This window comes from Anolis sagrei, chromosome X (assembly GCF_037176765.1).
Source record: "Anolis sagrei isolate rAnoSag1 chromosome X, rAnoSag1.mat, whole genome shotgun sequence".
Taxonomy (NCBI): Eukaryota; Metazoa; Chordata; class Lepidosauria; order Squamata; family Dactyloidae; genus Anolis; species Anolis sagrei.
Window position 1 is genome coordinate 89,440,817 of NC_090034.1, and position 25,634 is coordinate 89,466,450.

General features: G+C 41.4%; 1 protein-coding gene across 1 annotated transcript; it reads left to right on the top strand.

The window, feature by feature from the left end:
• The first annotated feature begins 708 nt into the window (after positions 1–708).
• LOC132781306 (sushi, nidogen and EGF-like domain-containing protein 1) lies at positions 709–17,326 on the top strand. The gene is made up of 7 exons (XM_067473352.1): positions 709–803; positions 3,612–3,644; positions 4,923–5,053; positions 6,375–6,656; positions 10,456–10,593; positions 13,738–13,953; positions 17,106–17,326. The coding sequence occupies exons 1-6, from the start codon at positions 767–769 to the stop codon at positions 13,909–13,911; spliced, it is 795 nt and encodes a 264-aa protein (XP_067329453.1). The 5' UTR covers positions 709–766; the 3' UTR covers positions 13,912–13,953; positions 17,106–17,326.
• Positions 17,327–25,634: the final 8,308 nt, after the last annotated feature.

A 25,634-nucleotide genomic window follows, 5' to 3' on the forward strand; every position in this document is an offset into this window, starting at 1 on the left:
CACAGCCAAGTCAGACATCCCAAGGTACGGGTGCAGCTGGCGCACAAGTTTTGGCTGTGCAAATGCTCCCCTGGGGTTCCAGGTTCAGTGTAGAGGACAATGGGGAAAATTGGGAGTAGGAGAGAGAAAAAGACATTTTAAAATCTTTTGGGATGTATGTATGACAAAGGGGGATTATGTGAGACCGTCTTGGTCAAATTGGGACAGTTAAAAGGTTGACTCCTTTAAGGAAGGCTTCCTTGAACATCTCCCTAATTATACTACTCTTTCCACAACCTTCGACTTGTATAGGTCTTTCCTTCCTGTTTCATGTGTGCACAGTTCCATCGCTGCCCTCATCTCTTTCACCCAAAGTCAACACTATGCCATCTGAGTTGGGCTGCGATCCAGTTAGCATTTTAAGCAACACCTTAACAACACTAGTGCTACGTTTATTTGCCAAGGTACAGAGTTATGAATATGTCTCGATTCGGTCCAGGAGCTGGCCCTGCCCATCTATTGTGGTCTTGATCTGTATCTCACATAAGATGTGCAAAGAAATCCAATGGAATGAGAATGTTGTTTGGCTTATGTCCCCTTACCTTTGTGTGAAATGTTTGCTCTCACTCTGTAAAGACTGGTGTGGATGGATGGAGGAGCATATATATATATATATGCACGCACACACATACATTTTCAATCCATTACTCAATTAGGTACAGTACAACCCGCAGTTAAGGCCACTCTGGTCTTACACAAATTAGGTAACTAAAAACGAGCAGTTAACATGGAGATATTCTATGTCTTCCTCCTTCTGGCAGTGGGTAAGTTCCATAAATTCAGTCTATTTTACAGAATTTTCTTTTTGTAAGTGGGAGATCAAGACTGATTGTAGCTCAGTTGTAAAGATGCTGGGGATTGAGATTAATTCATTGTACCAACAATTTCAGAGGGAAACTTTGCTTACTATAAATGTATAGGATTGGATCCTGGTCAGGTCAATGCTATGAGACTGCCAGAGGAAAACTGGCTGTCCATCTCTTTGCCATAAACACAAATATAATTCATTATTCTCAGTGGATGGTAATTTGATAGTTTTTATGTCATGTCAGGAATGACTGGAGAAACTGCAAGCCGCTTCTGGTGTGAGAGAATTGGCCCTCTGCAAGGACGTTGCCCAGGGGATGCTCAGATGCTTTGATGTTTTACCATCCTTGTGGGAGGCTTCTCTCATGTCCCCACATGGGAAGCTGGAGCTCACAGAGGGAGCTCATCCGCACTCTCCCTGGATTCGAACCTCCAACCTGTTGGTCTTCAGTTCTGCCAACACAAGGGTTTAACCCATTGCACCACCAAAAAAAAAAAAGGAGGTTGCTAATGACCATATCATGTGGACAGCTATAAAAAGTGCATGTGGACCAGGAACCAATGTGCATCAGGCAGGGCATACACAATCTGCAGCGGTCTTTGGGCATTCCATAATGGGGTCTGAGGCCCAACAGAAAAAAGCAGCAGCCAAACCAATGATACACAAAGGAGTGTCAGCCATTCATAGTGATATCCAATAAAGGGACTGCATAATGCAATCAGAAGATAACTCCATGTTATATCAGAATTAACATAATAGTCTAGGAATGGAGATCAAGCACTTTAGAATAATATTTTGACTAACCCCATCTTTGGTCTGTTAGAGTGAGTGTTGATAGTCTCTTTCTCCTGTTATCTATGGAGAGATTTGCAGAGCTTTTCCAATTGCCGGTATGTACAATTTCCGTTTTTACTGCCAGATGAAGAAAAGTGACAGAATCCTTCTTTTTCAGTTGGTCATCATAGTTCATAAATAAACATGTAGACAGGACCCCTGGGGGGGAGGGGGGTTGCAAGTGGATGCCGGAGGGGTCACCAAAGACCATCAGAAAACACATGTTGGTCATGGGGGTTCTGTGTGAGAAGTCTGACACAATTCTATCACTGGTGGGGTTCAGAATGCTCTTAGATTGTAGGTGAACTATAAATCCCAGCAACTACAACTCCCAAATGTCAAGGTATATTTTCCCCAAACTCCACCAGTGTTCACATTTGGACATACTGAGTATTCGAGCGAAGTTTGGTCCAGATCCATCAATGTCCACAGTGCTCTCTGGATGTAGGTTAACTATAAATCCCAGCAACTACAACTTCCAAATGACAAAATCAATTCCCCCCCCCCCCCCAACCCAACCAGTATTCAAATTTGGGTGTATCAGGCATTTGTGCCAAATTTGGTCCAGTGAATGAAAATACATCCTGTATATCAGATATTTACATTATGATTCATAACAGTTGCAAAATTACAGTTATGAAGTAGCACCAAAAACATGAGGAACTGTATTAAGGGGTCACTGCCTTAGGAAGGTTGAGAAACACTGATGTGGTCAGAAAGTTCATTATACTAGGAATACTGTGTCTAATTCTGGGCACCACAATTTAGGAGAGATATTGATAAGCTGGAACGTGTCCAGAGGAGGGTAGCTAAAATGTTCAAAGGTTTTAGAGACCATACTCTCTTAGGAAGAGAAGGCTTGACAGCCATGTTTAACTATGTGAAAGAATGTCATAAGGAAGGAGGAGCAGGCTTGTTTTCTTTGCTGCCCTGGAGACCATGACTTAGAGCAGGGAGCCTCAAACTAAGACCCGGGGGCCAGATACAGCCCTCCAAGGTCATTTTCCCGGCCCTCGCTCAGGGTCAACCTAAGTCTGAAATGACTTGAAAGCACACAACAACAACAACAACAACAACACTTCTATCTCATCAGCCAAAAGCAGCTCCACACATCACATTGAAATACTAATAAGTTTATATTTGTTAAAATTGTTCTTCATTTAATTATTGTATTGTTAAAGTGTTTTTTGCACTACAAATAAGATACGTGCAGTGTGCATAGGAATTTATTCTTCTTTTTTTCAAATTATAATCCAGCCCTCCAAGAGTTTGAGGGACTGTGACCTGGCCCTCTGTTTAAAAAGTTTGAGGACCCCTGACTTAGAGCAATGGGTTCAAATTATAGAAAAGGAGATTCCACCTGAACATTAGGAAGAACTTCCTAAGCATGAGACTGTTTAACAGTGGAACTCTCTGCCTCAGAGTCCTGTGGAAGCACCTTTGGGTTTTTTTTAAACAGAGGCTGGATGGCCATCAGTTAGGGGTGCTTTGATTATGCTTTTCCTGCATGGCAGGGGTTGAACTAGATAGCCCATGTGTCTCTTCTAACTCTATTATTCTATGAATCTATGATTCCCTGTAGCATCTTAGGGGAACTCTGTGGTTCTGAGACTCAATGAAGGGCTGTCTCTACTGCAAGGCTGAATGAAGGCAAAGTATAAGAGGGGACAGCTCTGTGCTGCATGGATATCCAAGTTAGCGAACTAAATTTGAGCAAAATCAAGGGTACAGGATCCCTGATGGTATTCACCCTCCATATCAGTTCTCTCTTTAGTATGAAACCTTCTTGGTCTTTTCCTCAAAGCAACTCACTCTTAATCTGTTCTAAACTCAACAAACCTCCATGGAAGCTACTAGCATCATTACAGTAAGTGATGTGTGTGCTCATATGTTACATATCTGACTGTCTATTTTTTGTTTTTTCTCTTAGGATTAACACTGGCTTCTGCTGAGAACGCAAAAGGTAAAGTCTGGTTAACTGGAGTCCTTGAACTTAGAATAAATTATGCCAAATAATAATAAAAGTATGTCCTCCTTCGACAGCCATGAAGTAGAGCTGAGGAATATAGCCCAAGAGCTAGTTGGACCCTGGGTCTCCCTATTTGCTAACACTTTAGCCAAAACAGAGTGATCATACTTCCTTTTAAATCTATATAAATAAAATGTAATGTTCATTTGTGGGATTAACATAACTCAAAAGACATTGGACGAACTGACACCAAATATGGACACAATACACCTATCTGGCCAACAAGTGACCATCACTCATAAAAACACTGAAAAACACAGAAGAAAGGACTTAAAAAGCCAAAAAACAAAAATTACATTACTACGCATGCAGATATATATATACTAGGCTTGGGTAATCACGGAAAAATTTGGTTCTAAACTCGTTTCGTTTTTAGGGGGCCCTTGCGTTTCGTTTTTTTAAAGAATTCCGAAATTTTCTTTTAAAAAGTTCTAAATATACGAAATTTTGTAAAATTACGAATTGATTCGTTAATGGCGAGGCGATTGTGCAATATGCTAAAAAACCCTCCAAATGGGACAGGGGGAACTTCTGAAGCTTCCCTCTCCCTCTGTTGTTGACTGTTGGTGTGATAATTTATTTTTTATCACTGATAAAACAAACAACAACTATAAAACTTACACCAGACATACGGAAATAATTACAAAACAATTTCAAAACAATTTCAAAACAATTTTGAACCAATTACGAAACAATTACAAAACAATACGAAATAAATTGGAAAAATTGTTTCGATTTTTAATTACTCCTCACAGTAGTCCTGCATGGCTCAATATTGGATAGTAAGCTAATTTAAATACGAATTAATAACGAATTACGAAATTAACGAACGAAACCGCCCAAGCCTAATATATACACATATACACAAATATATATACACACAAAACAAATATACACAGACTGGGCCACAGCAATGCATAGCAGGGGATGGCTAGTATACATATAAATCTGTGCCTCAGATTTTAGGAAACCCCTAATGTTTTAATAAGCAGTGACTGTGCCATCATCTGCCATATCTCAGGCTTGTTCTTTCTATGTCAATATAGTCTGTTTTTTCACAACTGAGGATCTTGCATTGGTTTTCCTAGCAACACTAAATTGTCATCAACCAGCACAGTTTAGGCTTAATCCAATGCATCACAGTTATTTTTGTTTTAAACTGCTGATTGCTAGCCAAAACTCTATTTCACAAGCCATTGTCTCTTATTCTAGCATCGTTGATGTATCCTTATGGGACAGACCAAGGTGACACAAAGAACCCCAAGTCGGATGATGGGACGTCTTCAAAAATCAATATTCCAGTACCCTTTACCTTCTATGGCAAGAAATACAACTCCCTCTACGTAAGTAACACTTGGGCAAAACAAGCCTCCATGTTCCATTACTAGACGGGAAGCAGGTACAGAACTCAGGCTGCCAGCCTGACCTACATAAATCTTGAATACACTTTGACCCCTTGCTTTATAAGCAACTGCCAGAAAAAAGCAAGCTATCTCATTGTGCTAAGTACTTAACACATAAAAAGAACAAACATATGTACAGTCAAGGAAAACAAATAATTTCAATTATTAATGATGCGACAACTACCTTTGGCTTTTGTGTTGTCGTTGTCTATCAGTGCATTTCCATTAAAAAAATGACCATTTGTAGACTTCCTGTCATTGACATCATTGGCCCAATCAGCATCTACATATCGTTTCAGTATGGGATCACTGGCAGCTTGCAATTTAAACTGTTGAACTGTTGAATCTGTTGACCTAAAGGTTGGCAGTACGAGGCCGTGGGTTGGGGCGAGCTCCCACTGTTGGCCCTAGCTCCTGCCAACCTAGCAGTTCAAAAACATGCAAATGTAAGCAGGTACCACTTCGGCGGGAAGGTAATAAAGGTGTCCATGCAGCCATGCTGGTAACATGACCAGGAGGTGTCTATGGACAACAGGCTCATTGGCTTGGAAATGGAACAAGAGCATCTCCCCATGGCCAGAATTAAGCACTGCCTCCAGAAAGCCGGAGATGAAAAGATAAACCTTTACCTTTGTTCTGTGTATTTGTATGTCATTGCCATTCCACTGTATTGAAAGTGTATGTTGTAATCCGCTTTGAGTCCCCTTGGGGAGATAGAGTGGAATATAAATAAAGTGTTGTTGTTATAATGAAATATCAAACATCTCATAGTGCCCTTGAATCCATTCCCCTTTCAAATAAGAACCTCCCCAAATGGAAGTTCCTTGAGTTCCAACATTTCTAGCATTGCAGAAAGAGAGAGGATGAAGATCATTCACACTTACAACTCTTGTATTTATTCACAACCCCTTGGTCCCTTTGCCTGCCTATTTGGTTTGGATGTCAAAATTATATTTCTCAATGATTAGGTGAACTGCACTTAAATGCTTACGTTATTGAAATGCTAGAAATTTGAGCACAGGGAGAAAATTTCATTGGAAGGCATGATTGTTCCTTGTATCATGGTTTTACCCCCACACAGCGACACCCCTGTATCTTTAAAGCTACAGACAATGCAGTCACTGCTGCCTGGATTTGATCAAAAGTTATTTGGCTGCTTGTGCTCCTTCTATTTTTATCAGTTTTATAGTTATGCATGCAATGCTTTTGACATGAAATAAATAAGAGACATTCATTCTCATCTTCTGTCCCTTTTCTTCAGGTAAACAACAACGGTGTGGTCTCCTTTGGTGTGAATGTCTCACAGTTTACACCTGATCCTTTCCCCCTGGATGGTGGATCTCCCTTTGTTGCTCCGTATTGGGGAGATGTTAACAATCTTAAAGGTGGGGACATTCTGTGGAGGCAAACCCAGCAGCCAGCATTGCTTAGCCGCTGCACTGCAGACATCAACCTTTATTTCCCTGACATCCCTTTCACAACTACTTGGGCCCTTGTTGCTACTTGGGACCGCGTGGCCTACTTCGGAACAGCTTCAAAGAAGGTAGATCTCTCACTGACCTTCACATTGGGATAGGGTTTGACTGCTTTTACATACCCATGTGGAAAACATACCCATGTGGTAAGAAGAACGTTTTAGTGACCCAAATGTTTGGATTGCATAGCGAGGAAGATCTCCAGACCCTTAAATAAGGTGCTCGCTTACATGTTACCAAAAGAAAAAGAGGAAGCAATGCATCAAAAGAAACTTTGTATACCTTCTACAATTTTTCAGTCGAAAACCAGGACCTGTGTGGCCAAGCATCATCAGAGTATAGTCAAGATAGCAAAATTATTAATAGGACAAACATACAAGTTGCAGCAGTTTCCTGTTGCCTGAATCTACTGAGGCCCCTTCTACACTGGCATATAATCTATGAGGGCTATCCAGAAAGTAAAGTTACAAGATATTTTAAAAATACAAAGAATGAATATATTTTAATAAAACTTACATGGGGTGTAGCATAGGTATTACATTATTTTTCTACATAATTACCAATCCGTTCAATATATTTTGCCATCTGTGGAACAAGTTTTTGATGCCTGTGTCATAGAAGTTTCCCTCCACCTTTTTCAGCCAGTTTGTCACTTCAATTTTCACCTACTCCTTCTCAGAAAAGCATGTTCCTTCAATTCAGTGAACAGATGATAGTCACTGGGTGCAAGATCGGGGCTGTGAGAGGGGTGGCTAAAAATATCCCAACCAAATGAAGTCAACAACTCTTGTGTTGCATGAGCGGTGTGCTGATACGCATTGTCATGAAGGAGACAGACTCCTGCTGTCAGCATTCCGCAACATTTGTTTGGATGGCTCTGCAAAGTTTCTTCATGGTCTCACAATATATTCCATGCCCATTTTGTCACATGCTGTCTTGACAGTACATCTTCTCCATAAACTGAAACAATTTCGCGATGAATCGCAGCAGCGTTCATGCCCTTAGCATTTAGGAAGTGTATTACAGCTCAAACTTCACAAAATTGAATGGGAATGCTCATCTCTAACCTTCACCACAATGCCAGTCGTTGAGCTACTGATAACTGGCACTGCTTATTCACTTCCGCTGGCACAACAGTGATATCAATTTCCCCAGCAAAAAATCCCCGTGAGAGCACGTGCCTTCTAACCTTCTTTTACGGATAACTCTCATAGTATTTGATCCCTGATGATCTGCTTTGAATTGGATTATATAGCAGTGCAGAATCATATAATCCAGTCCAAAGCAGATAATCTTAGATCAGATACTGGATTATATTGCAGTGTAGATCCAACCTGAGATGAACAAGATTCCACCCATTTTTTTCCTCTCCCGCTGCTGAGTTGATTGGATGCAAACCACTATTCTACTTTTAAATAAATTTGCAGCACTTGGAGTAGGATGAGTCCCAAAGCAGGGAAATGAGAGGTGAGATAAAATGGGTCATTTTTAAAGTAGCTGAAAATATGGAATGACAGGGGATCAATTAAGGTGTCCTTTCCAGACTGGGGCAGTGAATGAAACGGCTTTGCACAAAATGTTGACTTCTATTTTACATGTGTAGTTGCACATTTAGAAATGATGTAAACATTCAGCTTCAGACCCCCTGTTCCTCCCATCTTTGTTCTTTTCTATCCTTGTTGGGCTTTCTCTCTTGCTCCCTGGTCTTGCACTTACCTGATTTGTACTAATGCTGCCAAGTGTGTGTGTGTGTGTGTGAGAGAGAGAGAGAGAGAGAGAGAACAACCTGAATCTTCTTCAACTCTTAATGTTCAGTACTTTGATGTGTTGTCGAAGGCTTTCATGGCTGGAATCACTAGATGGTTGTGCATTTTCTGGGCTGTATAGCCATGTTCTAGAAGCATTCTCTCCTGACGTTTCACCCACATCTATGGCAGGCATCCTCAAAGGTTGTAAGTAGGCTTGGGTAACCACAGAAAAATTTGGTTCTAAACTCGTTTTGTTTTTAGGGGGCCCTTGCGTTTCGTTTTTTTTAATAATTCCGAAATTTTCCTTTTAAAAATTTCGAAATATACAAAATTTTGTATAATTACGAATCGATTCGTTAATGGCGGACGCGATTGCGCAATATGCTAAAAAAACCTCCAAATGGGACAGGGGGAACTTCTGAAGCTTCCCTCTCCCTCTGTTGTTGACTGTTAGTGTGATAAAACAAACAACAACTATAAAACTTGCACCAGAAATGCCAAAATAATTACGAAATAATTACAAAATAATTACGAAATAATTACGAAATAATTACGAAATAAATTGAAAAAATTGTTTCAAATCTAATTTACTCCTCACACTATTCCTGCATGGCTCAATATTGGATCGTAAGCTAATTTAAATACGAATTAATAACGAATTACGAAATTAACGAACGAAACTGTCCAAGCCTAGTTGTAAGGTATATTGGAAATTAGGTAAATGAGGTTTATATATCTGTGGAATGTCCAGGGTGGGAGAAAGAACTCTTGTCTGATTGAGGCAGGTGTGAATGTTGCAAATGGCCACTGAATGGCCTTGCAGCTTCAAAGCCTTGCTTTTTCCTCCCTGCGGGAATCCTTGTTGGGAGGAGTTAGTTGGCCCTGATTGATTCCTGTCTGGAATTTCCCTGTCCTTTTCTTTTGTCACAAGTGGATTCCCTTCTTATTAAGTATACCAAGATGAGAAAAAGGCCACTGTGATTCCTCTGCCACAGCCTTGTGCCCTCCAGAAGTATTGGGCAACCTCTATCCTACTCAGTTAGCCTGAAGAATACTATCTGTTATTATTATTATTATTATTATTATTATTAAACTTTATTTGTACCCCGCTAGCATCTCCCGCAGGACTCGATGCGGCTTACAAAGGCCAAGGCCTCAACAAACAATACAACAATACAAACCTAGGCAAATTAAAACAATTAAAGCAATCTAAAACAACAAGCAATGAACAATCCACTAAGACACAATAAAACTGGGCCGGGCCAGAGTAAGGGTACAAGGGTTAAAAGTGCTGATGTGACAGGTGGAAATGAGGCTTATGGACAAGTGCAGTGTGTGGCGATCTTGGCTTTAATAAAGTGCTTGTGGGACTTGGTAATGGAGGTTTCCTATTTGGGAAAGGCACATCGGAACAGCCAGGTCTTCATGTTCTTTCTGAAGACTGCCAATGTAGGGGCTTGTCTAAGATCTTTGGGGAGGGTGTTCCAGAGTCGGGGGGCCACCACGGAAAAGGCCCTGTCTCGTGTCCCCACCAAATGCGCTCGCAACGCAGGTGGGATCACGAGCAGAGCCTCTCCAGATGAATGAAGAGAGCGTGTGGGTTCGTAGACGGAGATGCGATCATGCAGGTAGGGTGGTCCCAAACCGTTCAGGGCTTTGTAGGTAAGCACCTGTACCTTAAATTGGGCTCGGTAGATAAACGGCAGCCAGTGGAGCTCCCTGAACTTTTGAGTGATGCCAAGGTGAACACATACCAAGACATTGAAAGATTACACTATGTAACAAAATTTGAAAATGTTTTTGTTCCTGCTTTGAAAGTGTTATTTTCTTTGAAAGTAGTTATTATACTCCAGAAACTTCATTTTTGTGGCTGAGGATAATACTATTATTTGTGTCAGTTTCTAGGCACTTGGTTTGTAATTTTCCTTCATGAAAATATGCCATTTTTACTGTTCAATGTGCAAACCCCAAAAGCAAAGTTTTTGCAGTTTAATAAACCTCTTCCATGTTTTTATGATAGAACCAATTAGGAAATGACATTTATAACCCAGGAACATAGTGTTATCTTCATGTACTTTTATTAACTGCACAGTCAGCCAATATTTCTTTCTTGTCACAGGTCAATACCTTCCAGGCCGTCTTGATTACCAATGGAGAACTCTCCTTCATCATGCTGAACTATGCTGACATTCAGTGGACCACAGGGGTTGCAAGCGGGGGGAATGCCAAGACAGGTCTTGGAGGAACGCCAGCACAGGTCGGTCTGAAAGATCTCATACTATGCAGAACATGGGCAGTTTCAGATCAAACAGCCATGCTTCTGTCTGGGAAATATCTGGAAACAGTACTTTGATGGTTTGAAAATTAGGCTGTAACAATTATTTATTTATTTATTCATTCATTCATTTATTCATTTATCTATTTATTTATTTACCACACTTGTACCCCGCCTTTCTCATCCCAAAGGGGACTCAGGGCGGTCTCACAAAGATAAAATTCAGTGCTGTATATACTGGAGCCCCCGGTGGCGCAGTGAATTAAACCACTGAGCTGCTGAACTTGTTGACTGAAAGGTCACAGGTTCGATTTTGAGGTACGGCATGAGCTTCCGCTGTCAGCCCCAGCTTCTGCCAACCTAGCAGTTCGAAAACATACAAATGTGAGTACTCAATAGGTACTGATCTGGCGGGAAGGTAATGGCGCTCCATGCAGTCATGCCGGCCAAATGACCTTGAAGGTGTCTATGGACAAAGCTGGCTCTTCGGCTTAGAAATGGAGATTAGCACCAACCTCCAGAGTCGGACACTACTGGACTTAATGTCAGGAGAAAACCTTTACCTATATACATATGCATATCAGTAAATAAACAACTACATTAATCCAATTAATAACACAAACATTAAAACATCAGTTAAAATCACAAAATCCAAATCATATTCCAGGGCCAATCTGAGTTATCATTCCATTATTTTTAGCTGCTTACTGACCAAAAGCATGTTCCCACAGCCATGGCTTTAAGTTCTTTCCTTAACATCAGGAGGGAGGGGGCTGATCTAATTTCACTAGAGAGAGAGTTCCATAGACAAGGGGCCACCACTGAGAAGGACCTGTCTCTTGTCCTCATCAGTCATGCTTGCAAGAGGGGTGAGACCGAGAGCAGGGCCTCCCCCAACAATCTTCGCCTCTGAGGTGGATCATAGAGGGAGATACATTTGGTTAGGTAAGCTGGGCCAGAATAATTTATTTTGCCAAGTGGGTGTGTGTGAGAGAGAGGGGGGGGGGAGGGAAGGAGGGAGAGGGAGACAGAGACAGAGAGAACAACCTGAATCTTCTTCGAATTTACTTTGAATTGTGCTTGGTAGCAGACTGGCAGGCAATGGAGCTGGTACAGCAGTGGAGTTGTATGCTCCCTGTATACTTCTCCAGTGAGCAATCTGACTGCCACCCGTTTGACTAATTCAAGCTTCTGAACAGTCTTCAAAGGCAACCTCTTTGTAGAGTGCATTGCAGTACTCTATTTGGGATGTAATAAGAGTGTGGACCACAATGGCCAAATCTGACTTCCCAACTGGTGCACAAGTTTTAATTGTGCAAAAGCTCCCCTGGCCACTGCTAAAACCTGGGGTTCCAGGCTCAGCGATGAATCCAGGATCACTCCCAAGCTGTGTCTTCAGGGGGAGTGTAACCCCATCCTATAATGACAAGCTGGAATGTATCCAGTAGGCATGGGTAGGTACAGTCGTTATCTTCTAAAATCGTTATTATTTCAGAAAAAATTACCTTTTGAAGCAATGTTGAGCCATGCAGGAATAGTGGGAGGAGTAATTCCAAATTTAAACCACTTACCCATTGTTCAGAATTATTTTCGGATGTCTCCCACAGTTATTTTGATTTTTAGAACAATTAAGCAACTTTGGCAAAGCCTCGAGGTTTCCATTCTTGAAGGCCACGTTTTTTAAAAAAATTCTTGATCACCCAAGCTTAGTATCCAGGGGAAGGCAACTTATACGATCAAAGGTTTAGAGACCATACCCTCTTAAGAGCTAGAAGAGAAGGTTGCAAGGAGACATGATATCTATGTGTAAATATGTGAAAGGATATCATAATGAAGGGGGAGCAGGCTTTTTTTTTTTTTTTTTTTTGCTGGCCTGAAGACCATGACTGAGAGCAATGGGTTCAAATTACATAAAAGGAGAGTCCATCTGAACATTAGGAAAAACTTCCTGGCCATGAGACTATTTAACAGTGGAACTCTCTGCCTCAGAGTCCTGTGGAAGCACCACAATTTAGAGTGCATTGCAGTACTCTATTCGGGATGTAATAAGAGTGTGGACCACCATGGCCAAGTCTGACTTCCCAACTGGTGCACAAGTTTTAATTGTGCAAAAGCCCCCCTTGCCACCACCAAAACCTGGGGTTCCAGGCTCAGCAATGAATCCAGGATCACTCCCAAGCTGTGTTTTCAGGGGTGTAACCCAATACCCTGTTCAGCCTTGTGGCTGACCAGGAATACCTCTGTCTTGTCTGGATTCAATTTCAATTTGTTCACCCTCATCTAGACCATCACAGCTCTAATGCCAGTCTCAGCAGATTCTGCAGGACACCCACACTCTAGCAGAGGAAAACCTTTTTTCCATGCCAGTCTAACTGCTTTAGATATGGGAATTGAGAGTAGTAACATCTCTGCATTTTCTTGGGCAACAAACAGTTTTAGCCCAGCTGTTTTTCACAGTAAGAAGTAAGCAGCTTTGCTGTACATGTGTAGTCCAGCTCTAAAACCTGTTGGATGGCAAAGAGCACCTGAGAATTAGATGCATGATGCTTCACTATAATTAGAAACAACAATCTCTGGACTGAATCTAAATTTAATACTCTTCTGCTTAGGACATATATGCTGGGAGGTTGTGATAGTTGTTGCTGTAGTACTTGTAGTTCTATTCCTTTAAACATAGTCCCCCAAATTGTTGGAGGGCCAGATTATAATTTGAAAAAAAAACCATGAATGAATTCCTATGCACACTGCACATATCTTATTTGTAGTGCGAAAAACACTTAAAAACAATACACTAATTTAAATGAAGAACATTTTTAACAAATATAAACTTATTAGTATTTCAGTGGGATGTATGGGCCTGCTTTTGGCTGATGAGATAGGATTGTTGTTGATGTGTGCTTTCAAGTAGTTTCAGACTTAGGTTGACCCTGAGCAAGGGCCGGGTAAATGACCTTGGTGGGCCGCATCCGGCCCCCGGGCCTTAGTTTGAGGACCCCTGCTTTATGCTATAAGATAATTAAAATCAATCAAAAATGGCAAATTAAGTTATACTGAATAGGTTTGCTACTCTACTGCGGGACTGGGTGGTTCATAGTTCAAGGTGATTTTCTTGTGTCCCTTGCCCAGGCTGGATTTGACAGCGGAGACAAAATCAATTATTACAACATCCCAGGTTCCCGCACCTCTGACATCATCAACATTGCAGCAACCACCAATGTGAAAACTCCAGGTCGCTGGGCGTTCCAGGTGGATGAATTTGTGATTGGAGTCTCCACAGAGAAAATAAACTGCTTGGAGTAAGCACCAGGTCTTCTCTTCTCACTCCTCACTGCTTTGTGAAAGGTACAGCTCTACATTTTGCTTGTAACTCACATAGCTTGCATTTTTCTAAACTTTAGACAATAAAGAAGGTGAGGGCTATGCAGACTTCCAATGACTACTGAAAAGCATGTATAACCTTCAGACATACACAAAAGTGGTTGTCAAATTCCAGCACCAATCTCTGTGTAGAGGAAAAAATATGATGCAGTAATAGTCTAAATATCAATGCAGAAATAACCCAAGAAAGCCAGTGCAATATACCAACAAGAGACAGTATGCTAATAACTATCCAATCATTCATAGATCTATAATTACTTACAATGTAATATGTCTTTATTTCTTTCTACTATACACTATCCCAGAATACTTGTAGAGTGTCAAAATACACAAAATAATCTATGTCAGGAAAAAATACTCAAGGAGCATAAAATATATGATATTCAGTATATAGCTCAGTGTAATTCAATGTATTCACATAGAGTGAATGAAATGAAAAGGAGCAACTGCTCTCAAACATAATAATTGTAATACAATCATATAAAGTAAATGATAAAGGAGCAACCACTCTCAGACATTACAATTGTAAGATCCCAATATATACAGGTTTCAGGGAAGCATATGCGATACAAACTCTTTTCAAATAAGGTGAGAAGACAGTGAGTCATAAAGTCTACAATCCAGAAGAGAGCTCAAATGGCAGTAGTAAATGATGATGGAGCTTAGCTCTCAAGAGAAATATTCGTAGGGAAAATCCTACAGGGATGCCCAAGTAATATTATATACCCTGTTTCGGGGTCCAATTCCCCTTCTTCAGGAGTTATTAAACACAGTGATATTGGCTCATGTCTATAACAAAACATAGAATAACAAGTAATTACCAGCAAATTTAAAGAAGATAACCCATATAAAAGATAGTTACTTACATAATGCCTGAAGCTTTACATAGAGTGACTCTGCTAAAGGTGATTCGAATTGCGACTAATGTTAAAGATCCTTCCACAAGCTTATATAGAGAATAGAGGAACTTAAAGGAAACAGCTAAAGTTAAGTGACTCATTAAGTCCCTGGGGAGAAAAGGTTTTAAACTTAAAGATCCAGTACAGTTCCCTTTCGAATAATAGTTTTTCCAAGTCCATATGAGGTTTTGGAGTAATACATTCCAGAGCACAAAATTTAAAAGAATTAGGCAAGTGATTGCATTGTGTAAAGTGTGAATATAAAGAGGATTCGGTAGAAAGACATTTAATTCTGGATATATGTTCTGAGATTCTGATTCTTAGGGGTCTAGTCGTTTTACCAACATACCACAGATCACAATCACATATCAAGAGGTAAATGACATTGCTACTGTTGCATGAGGGTTGTGACTTCCAAATAAACTGTCCAAATTGGGTTGATATGTGATCTGGAGATAAACACGATATACTTTAAAATAGGAAACAAAATCCACTTTTAAAAGCCAAGGGTCTCAGGAGGACTTTAACAAACTAAAGGTCTCTGGAGAAGTTCTTTTATAGACTGAGAGTCCCAGTTGGAGACAAGTGTTCCCAGGATGTATATTAGGCTTATGCAGGGATTCAGTTTGGTTGGTTCCCATCAGCCAATCCGACTTGTTCGGCTTGTTGGACTGACTGTAACGGTAAGGGCTTACGAGGCTCATGAAGAGGCTGCTGCATGTTCGCACGGGGTTCCTTGTGAGCCCTGCCTGTTGGGCCAATCAGAATAGAAGAACACAGTGATGTGTCTTACACAAGCTGTGTCTATTTAATGAGGCAAGTGCCTCCATTGCATCCTGGCTCTAGAGAGGTGCGATTGCCTTGCCGCTCACTCTCAGCTTTATTTTTTGCTTGGATTGGCTTCTCTCTTGCATTGAATCTTTTTGTTTCTCCTTTATTTTCCTTTATTTATTTTTTTGATTCTTTTATTTAATGAAACTGGGAGTTGGGAACTTTGCGGGACAGGTGGGTGGTGTGCGTACACATTTGGGGACTTGGGAGAAAGAAAGAGCATCTCTTTGCCCTTGGTGTGCTTTTAAAAAAAAAAAAATACTTGGATGGCTCTAAGAGGCTTGAGTCACCCTTTAGCTTCTTTTTCTCCTCCCCTCCTCTCCTTCAGAAAATATTTTAAAAGATCAACAATTAATAATAATAATAATAATAATAATAATCCCAGCAAACAAACAAAAAAAGCATAATTCTCAGAAAACTGCTACCTAGTTACCTACCTATAATTTCATTCCTTTGCAAACAAATTCTTTCTGTTTATATTTCTCTCTGTGCTGAATTTCAAATAATAATAATAATAATAATAATAATAATAAATATTAGTAATAATCCTTTGACTGCTGCCAATAGTTAGAAAAACTACAACACTGTGGAGAAACTTTACCAGAACCCATCGTCTCCCCTCCTCTCCTTCAGAAAATACTTTCAAAAGATAATTAATAATAACAATAATCCCAACAAACAAACAGAAAAGCCATATTCTTAGAAAAATACCTACCTACCTATAATCTCATTCCTTTGCAAACTAGTTTTCTCTCTTTATATTTCTCTCTGTGCTCCAAAAAGAAAAGAATTTCCTAAAAATCAGGGGATGACTCAAATGTTATTAAACTTGATGGGCTAACAGTGGTACATGTGTCCTCCAAGTGTTGTCATTTTCATCCTGATAGCCCTAAAATGATGGGAAGGGGAGCAAAGGAAGCCCTCCCCGCTTGCTGTCAGTGGGCTACATTGTTCAGCTGCAGACCAAAACTGGCTATTCGGTTACCTGTCAGTTTTCGGGAGGCATGCAAAAATGGATCTGGGGGTCTCCTGAAATTCGGCCAGCAGAAATGGATCAAAGTTCAGCCAAAATGCACAAGCCTAATGAATATATAGCTGTTTCAACACTTTTCTTTGGTCGAATTAAATCTCTAAAAATTAAGTTGCACTAATGTGGTGTCCCAACATGATTTTAGTTGACTCTTCTAATGAGCATGGCCATGACTGCACTGGCTAGAGAATTCTGAGAGTAGAAATCCAAACAGACAAATCCTAACTCTTATCAACTCTGCTTAACACTAAGACCCAGTTGAGTTTAGTGGCATTTACTCCCAGGCAAAGGTATTAGATTTCAGCCTTATGCATGAAGTGGTGGCCTTATTAAAAGTTTCTGTTTCTTTTCACTAGGTGACATCCTTTGACTCAAGGTTCTCCTGTTTGTATCCCGGCATCAAGACAGTCAGTACGCAAACCCTTGCAACAATCTCTCTTTTATCTCCTACAGTCAGGGAGGTTTCTGGAATGACTATCATTGTAGTATAGCAATAAACAATTGTGCTCAGATTACTGCTTTCTCAGATCCGTTTTTTGAATGGTATGAGATGGTCAAGTTGTCTGATAAAAACCAATGCAAGTGCTGAAGTGTGCATGTGTGTTTTTCTTTTGAGTAGAGGTCTACTGAGCTTTCAGTTGGGAATCATGTCCTCTTACTCTCCTAGCTACAGATCACTGTGATAACCAATGATATTTTGAGATGCAGGCCCTTCTCGAGAAAATATATCCAGAGACTCCAAAAGACAGATGGTTCTGTTGATCTATTTTTAAAAAACACATAGCACTGTTTATCTCCAGCTGAAATGAGACTTTTATGAGGTTAATGGGTCTTGCCCGCTCCAGATGATGCCTCCCAATATATTTTTGATGATGGTGATGATGATGCTTTACAAATTAGTTCCAGATGCTGAGTATATTTTTTCAGACTGGTCCCAAGTGCTGATTCAATGAAATTTTCAGGCATTGTTGCTTCAAAAATCTTTTCTCTTTCAGCTACTGTTTAGGTTACACTAGACTTCAAGAGAACTGCAAAGTTCAAAGGTAACACCATCCACCGCTAATACAAAAACACAAGAACGTTGACTCTAGCCCCAATTCCACTGAACTACTAGTGTTGGCCCCATATGAATGTTCTTTCTTTTTCTTACTGCTGTATACATTCCAGTAAGGGTTGCCCCATTTCCCCCTGTTTTTTAAATAGCATCCTTCCACCTAGCATTTGGTAACACAGCCCAATAACTGATGCAAACTGAATTGATAATTTTTCTCTGCCAAAGAAGAGTCAATGTGGCTAACACTAAAAAGCATAATAATGTGTGAATCAAAACTTAACACATATAAAGATTAAAATAGATTTAAACATATAAATATTAAAAATACATAGTTAAAAGCAATAACCCTGGGAGCCCCCGGTGGCACAGTGGGTTAAAGCGCTGAGCTTATTGACTGAAAGGTCGCAGGTTCAAATCCGGGGAGCGGCATGAGCTTCTGCTATCAGCCCCAGTTTCTGCCAACTTAACAGTTCGAAAACATACAAATGTGAGTAGATCAATAGGTACCACTTCGGTGGGAAGGTAACGGCGCTCCATACAGTCATGCTGGCCACATGACCTTGGAAGTGTCTATGGACAATGCCGGTTCTTCAGCTTAAAAATGGAGATGAGCACCACACCCCAGAGTCGGACACGACTGGACTTCATGTCAGGGGAAAACCTTTACCTTTACTAAAAGCAATAAAACCATGAAAGAAATCTATTAAATTACAGGATATATGCTAGTAGGGTATTTAGGCCTTACTGTAGCACATATTGGGAGGAAGCGTTGAAGAAATGCATGAACTCTGCCTACGCAATACAAGATCTCAGCTTACACCTGTTTTAACACCACTGATGTGCTAACATTTACATTGCAGAGCATGTCAAGATTAAGCAGGATGTAGAGCTTAAGGCTAGAGACAAGCCGTGTGACATAAATATGAGGCACACCTCACAGGTGATGATATGAGCTGCTAATGGGAGTCTGTGGTTGATTCTGTAACCAGATCTTCTGCCAGGTTTGGCACCTTAAAGTGACATTATGAGTCTAATGTTTATTCAAGCAAATATTACTGTAATGGAACCAGAGCATGCCGTATATCACAGGATGTCTACACCCTACACCACTGGAGAAATTATATTGTTTAGCTAGTATTGTTGGCCATCTTTCCGGCCACGAGTTCAAGGGCCCTGGGGAGGGCAATGAGCTCAGCTTTCTGGATGGAAGTTCCTGGCAGCAGTGGTCCTGACTCCACAGTTTCCCATAGAGTTACGACCACGTACCCTGCCCACCGCCACCCATCCAGCATAAAACTACTGCCATCTGTGTAAAGTTCCATTTCAATCCTGGATAAGGATTGATCTTTGAGGTCCAGCCGGCTGGAATAGACCTCTTCAGTTGTAGTGATACAGTCGTGGGGGGTGTTTTCCTCTTTTTCAGTTGACAGCAGGGTGGCTGGGTTGAGGCAGGTGGTGGTGATGGTGAGGTCTCCCTGGTCCAGGAGGACGGTGTGGTATTTGGTGAGCCGGCTGGGTGATAACCAGCCAGTCCCCTTGGCATCCAGAACAGTCAGGACACTGTGGGGAACGTAGATTGTTGTGGACTGTCCCAGAGTCAACTTTCTTGCCTCCTCTGCGATCAGGGCTGTAGTGGCTGTTTGGAATTGAGCTGTTTGGAAAAATATGCCACCAGCCTCCTCCAGCTACCCAATATCTGGGTGAGGACTCCAGCAGCTATTCCCTGTCATTCATGGACATAGAGATGGAAGGTTTGGTCATGCCTGGCAACCCTAAATCAGGGGCTGTCATCAGTATTGCACCACCAGTACTGAAAGGGTCAAGGCATTGACATCTCTAGCCCATCCTCTGTTCAGATACCAACCACTATGCCAAAATCTTAAATCAAGAAACAACTTTATAAGAGCTACAGAGATACTTGCAAGAACATCTCAGCAAGTGAGACCAGATAAGAAACTCCCTCCTGGGAACACAGAAGGCTGGGCAACTTGGAAAGCACTGAACAGGCTGCGCTCTGGCACCACGAAATTCAGAGCCAACCTTAAGAAATGGGGCTACTAAGTAGAGTCCATGACATGTGAGTGTGGAGAAGAGCAAACCACAGACCACCTGCTGCAATGGAGTCTGAGCCCTGCCACATGCACATTGGAGAAGCACCCCAGGTGGCCAACTTCTAGTCAAAGGAAATTTAGTATAATGCCAAGTTTTTAACTTTCTTTGTGGTTTTTCGATACATTATAACTGTATTCTCAATTCACTTATGACACAATAAATAAATAAAACCAGCCTGGAATCCAACAAGGTGGGGTTTTGTTTTGTTTGTTTGTTTGCTTGATTTTTTTCTTTATTTTTTTTATTATTATTTTTTTGTTTTTTGGTTTTTGCTGGGGGACAGTTAAATTGGAAATAATCTCTGGAAAAGAAGCCAACTTCCAACCTTTTAAATAGATTATACGCACTCTTTATAGTGAGCAGTGCCACTTTCTGGATGCTGGGAGAAATGCAAGTTGAAAAATGGGCAGACATATATCACATTGGATTCATAACTCAAGTATGCCCCAAAACATCAAAATCCTATATGTATTTCCTATTTTCTTCATGCCTGCTGTCCTATATGAAATTAAGTACAGTAAAGTCCCAATACACCTTGCCAAAGTTCTGGATAATACTGTATAAGAATTGGGGACGCCTGGCTCGAGAGCAGTACGTGTGAAAAAGATCTTGGAGTCCTCATGGACAACAAGTTAAACATGAGCCAACAATGTGATGTGGCGGCAAAAAAAGCCAATGGGATTTTGGCCTGCATCAATAGGAGCATAGTGTCTAGATCTAGGGAAGTCATGCTACCCCTCTATTCTGCTCTGGTTAGACCACACCTGGAATATTGTGTCCAATTCTGGGCACCACAATTCAAGAGAGATATTGACAAACTGGAATGTGTCCAGAGGAGGGCGACTAAAATGATCAAGGGTCTGGAGAACAAGCCCTACGAGGAGCGGCTTAGGGAACTGGGCATGTTTAGCCTGAAGAAGAGAAGGCTGAGAGGAGATATGATAGCCATGTATAAATATGTGAGAGGAAGCCACAGGGAGGAGGGAGCAAGCTTGTTTTCTGCTTCCTTGCAGACTAGGACGGGGAACAATGGTTTCAAACTACAAGAGAGGAGATTCCATCTGAACATTAGGAAGAACTTCCTGACTGTGAGAGCCATTCGGCAGTGGAACTCTCTGCCCCGGAGTGTGGTGGAGGCTCCTTCCTTGGAAGCTTTTAAACAGAGGCTGGATGGCCATCTGTCAGGGGTGATTTCAATGCAATATTCCTGCTTCTTGGCAGGGGGTAGGACTGGATGGCCCATGAGGTCTCTTCCAACTCTTTGATTCTATCTATATATATAAATTTGTTAGGGGCATCCAACGAGGAAACAAAACTCAAAAAACCCCCAACGAAACTTAACCAAAATTCCCATGCCCATAACACAACCCACAAGGTACAAACATATCTACTCAAAATGAAAAACAACACAACAACACACTCACAAAACGGCAAAACAACAAAACTAAAAAAAACCCCAAAGAAACTTAACCAAAATCCCCGTGCCCATAACACAACCACAAGGTACAAACATATCTACTCAAAATGAAAAACAACACAACAACACACTCACAAAACGGCAAAACAACAAAACTCAAAAATCCCCCAACGAAACTTAACTAAAATCCCCGTGCCCATAACACAAACCACAAGGTACAAACATATCTACTCAAAATGAAAAACAACACAACAACACACTCACAAAACGGCAAAACAACAAAACTCAAAAATCCCCCAACGAAACTTAACCAAAATCCCCGTGCCCATAACACAACCCACAAGGTACAAACATATCTACTCAAAATGAAAAACAACACAGCAACACACTCACAAAACGGCAAAAGAACAAAACTCAAAAAAACCCCAACGAAACTTAACCAAAATTCCCATGCCCATAACACAACCCACAAGGTACAAACATATCTATTCAAAATGAAAAACAACACAACAACACACTCACAAAACGGCAAAACAACTGACCATGCGCATTGGCGCCCAGCCACAAGTTCCCTGGCGCGCGCACATGGCCTTCCGGCCAACGTTCCCTCTGCGGAAACCATGCCCACTCCAAGCCCCGCCGCGCCGCTTCCCGCACACACACACCCCCTGCCGCACACACACACGCAACCCCACGCTCCATCACTCCCCCCGCCACCGCATACACACACGCAACCCCACTCCCCCCGCCACCACACACGCACACGCAACCCCACGCTCCATCACTCCCCCCACCGCCGCACACACACGCAACCCCACTCCCCCCGCCGCCGCACACACACACGCAACCCCACGCTCCATCACTCCCCCCGCTGCCGCACACACACACGCAACCCCACGCTCCATCACTCCCCTGCCCCAATCTTACCTCCTTTTACTTCACGCCACCTCCAAACCCCACCCCGCCCCTTACCGCCATGTCAAAATCTAGGAAAGACAGGAAGGAAGGAAAGAAGGAAGAAAGAGGAAGGGAGGTAAAGAAAAAGGGGGAAGGAAGGAAAGTTAGAGGAAGAAGAAAAGGAAAGAAAAGGAAAGATGGAAGGAAAGAAAAGAGAGACAGCAGAAGAGAAAGAAAAAGGGGGAAGGAAGGAAAGAGATAGAGAAAGAAGAGGAGAAGGAAAGATGGGAAGGAAGGAAGGAAGGAAGGAAGGAAGGAAGGAAGGAAGGAAGGAAGGAGGGAGGGAGGGAGGGAGGGAGGGAGGGAGGAAAAGAAGGAGAGAAAGAGGGAAGATTGGCCACAGCAACACGTGGCGGGTAAAGGTTGTTATTTCTATTATTATTATTATTATGCTATTGTTCCTCTGAGACCCTTTTAGAGGGAATGGGAGAGGTGTCAGGTCCCGGAGGCAATGCATTGCATTATTGTTATTGTTATGATGGTGGTGAAATAAAAGGAAATAAAAAGTGAAAGAAGGAAGCAAACAGGGAGGGAAGAAAGGCAAAGGAAGAAAGGGGGAGGGAATGAAGGAAAGAGAGAAGGATGAAACCAAGTAGTGAAAGAAGGAAAGAAAGAAAGAGGTAGAGAAGGAAGAAAGGAGAGAAAGGGGGAGGAAAAGGGGGAATAGTCTTTCATAATAGTCCAGATATCTACCTCAACTTTGATAAGTTTTACTATAGGCCACAGCAACGCGTGGCAGGGCACAGCTAGTGATTCTATGATTCTAAGATAGGATCTTGTTAACATAGCCACATCCTACTGCTTCTCTCAAAATATTAAGAGTTTTATAATGACATTGAATTAATTTTGTTAAGGTCTATAACTTGAAACATCTGCTCGGTCCTGTTTTTGGCTTTGATGCATGGCATCTGGTTTGCTGTTATTGTTCTGCATTACCTTTTTCTTTCTTTCGATTTCTTTACAGTTTTTCTCTTTTTTTAGTTTAGTTTCAATTATAATTTTCAAAAATATATTTGGGATGTTTCAGATTTCTGGACTGCTTTCAGATAGGCAGCTTAAGCTAGAGAAAGATAAGGTCAAGCTAGTTTACAAAATAAATACGACTTTTCTGCTCAGTGTGTATTGTACAAATATTTGCACGAATCAGGAGAGCTGTCCTTTCGGGAAATTTCACACATTGCAAAAAAAGAGTACATCATTCACCTAGAAATCCTATCTCTGAAGATCTACTACATTACACAGCCCTTGTTACCACTTTAACTGTCATGGCTACAACATAGAGTTGGAAGAAACCTCGTGGGCCATCTAGTCCAACCCCACTGTCAAGAAGAAGGAAAATTGCATTCAAAGCACCCCAACAGATGGCCATCCAACCTCTGTTTAAAAGTCTCCAAAGAAGGAGCCTCCACCACACTCCGAAGCAGATAGTTCCACTGCTGAACAGCTCTCACTGTTGGGAAGTTTTTCCTAATGTTCAGGTGGAATCTCCTTTCCTGTAGTTTGAAGCCATTATTCCATGTCCTAGTCTCCAGGGCAACAGAAAACAAGCTTGCTCTCTCCTCCCTATGACTTCCCCTCACATATTTATAAATGGCCCTCATCATGTCTCCTCTCAGCCTTCTCTTCTGCAGGCTAAACATGTCTGACTCTTTAAGCTGCTCCTCATAGGGCGTGTTCTCCAGACCCTTGATCATTTTAGTCACCTTCCTCTGGACACATTCTAGCTTGTCAACATCTTTAAACTGCGGTGCCCAGAATTGGACTAAGTGTGATTCCAGGTGTGGTCTGACCAAGGCAGAATAGAGGGGTAGCCTGACTTCCCCGATTCTAGACACTATACTCTTATTTATGGAGGCCAAAATCCCATTGGCTTTTTTAGCTGCCACATGACATTGTTACCTCATGTTTAACTTGCTGTCTACAAGCACTCCAAGACCTTTTTCACACATACAGTTGAGCCAGATGTCCCCATTCTGTATCTTTGCATTTCATTTTTTTTTTTTTGCCTAAGTGGAGTGTCTTGCATTTGTCCCCACTGAACTTCGGTTTGTTAGTTTTGACCCATCTCTCTAATCTGTCAATATTGTTTTGGTTCTGTCCCTGTCTTCTGGGGTATTAGCTATCCCTCCCAATTTGATATCATCTGCAAACTTGATGATCATGACTTATAACCCTTCATCTAAGGCAGTAGTTCTCAACATTCCTAATTCTGTGACCCCTTAATACAGTTCCTCATGTTGTGGTGACCCCCAACCATAAAATTATTTTTGTAGCTACTTCATAAATGTAATTTTACTAGTGTTGTGAATCGTAAAGTAAATATCTGATATGGAAGATGTATTTTCATTCATGGAACCAAATTTGGCACAAATACCCGATATGCCCAAATTTGATTACTGGTGGGTTTTTTGGGAGGATTGATTTTGTCATTTGGGATTTGTAGTTGCTGGGATTTATAGTTAACCTGCGATCTGAACTCCACCAAAGATGGAATTGAACCAAACTTGGCACACAGAACTCCCATGACCAACAGAAAATACTGGCAGGGTTTGGTGGGCATTGACCTTGAGTTCTGGAGTTATAGTTCATACATCCAGAGCCCTGTGGACTCAATCAATTATAGAGCTATACCAAACTTGGCATGGATACACAATATGCCCAAATGTGAACACTGGTGAAGTTTGGGGGAAATAGATCTTGACATTTGGGAGTTGTAGTTGCTGGAATTTATAGTTAACCTACAATCAAAGAGCATCTGAACCCTACCAACGATAGAATTGGGCCAGATTTCCCACACAGAACCCTCATGACTAAGAGAAAATATTGTGTTTTCCGATAGTCTTTTGCAACCCCTCTGACGCCCCCCCCCCCCCCCACCCCCAGGGATCCCAGCCCCCAGGTTGAGAAACACTGATCTAAGTCATTAATAAAAAGGTAATAATGTAATAATGGGACTTGCAGTTGGGTAAAAGAGATAGTTTTAATTCCTTGCTAGAGATCTCAATTGGAATTTAGATCATTAGAGCTCACTTTCTGAATTCCAAGTGCCCCTGACAACCTGCAAATTCCAGAACTCTATGAGACAAAGACATGACCGGTAAGTGGTGTCAAAGCACTATAATTATGCAATGTGGATACACCTTGGGTCTTCCCTGCTCGTTCACGGAGAGAGGAACAAGTCTTTAATATGGACACAGTGTGATTACATTAACTATATCCATCCCATATAGCTCTCGATATGACTCAGTGTCCACAGAGATGAAGAAGATATTGTGTTCAAAGAAACAGTCTGTTGTAGCACAAAACGAATAAAAATGGGAAAGAAATCCAGGAACACCTTAACAA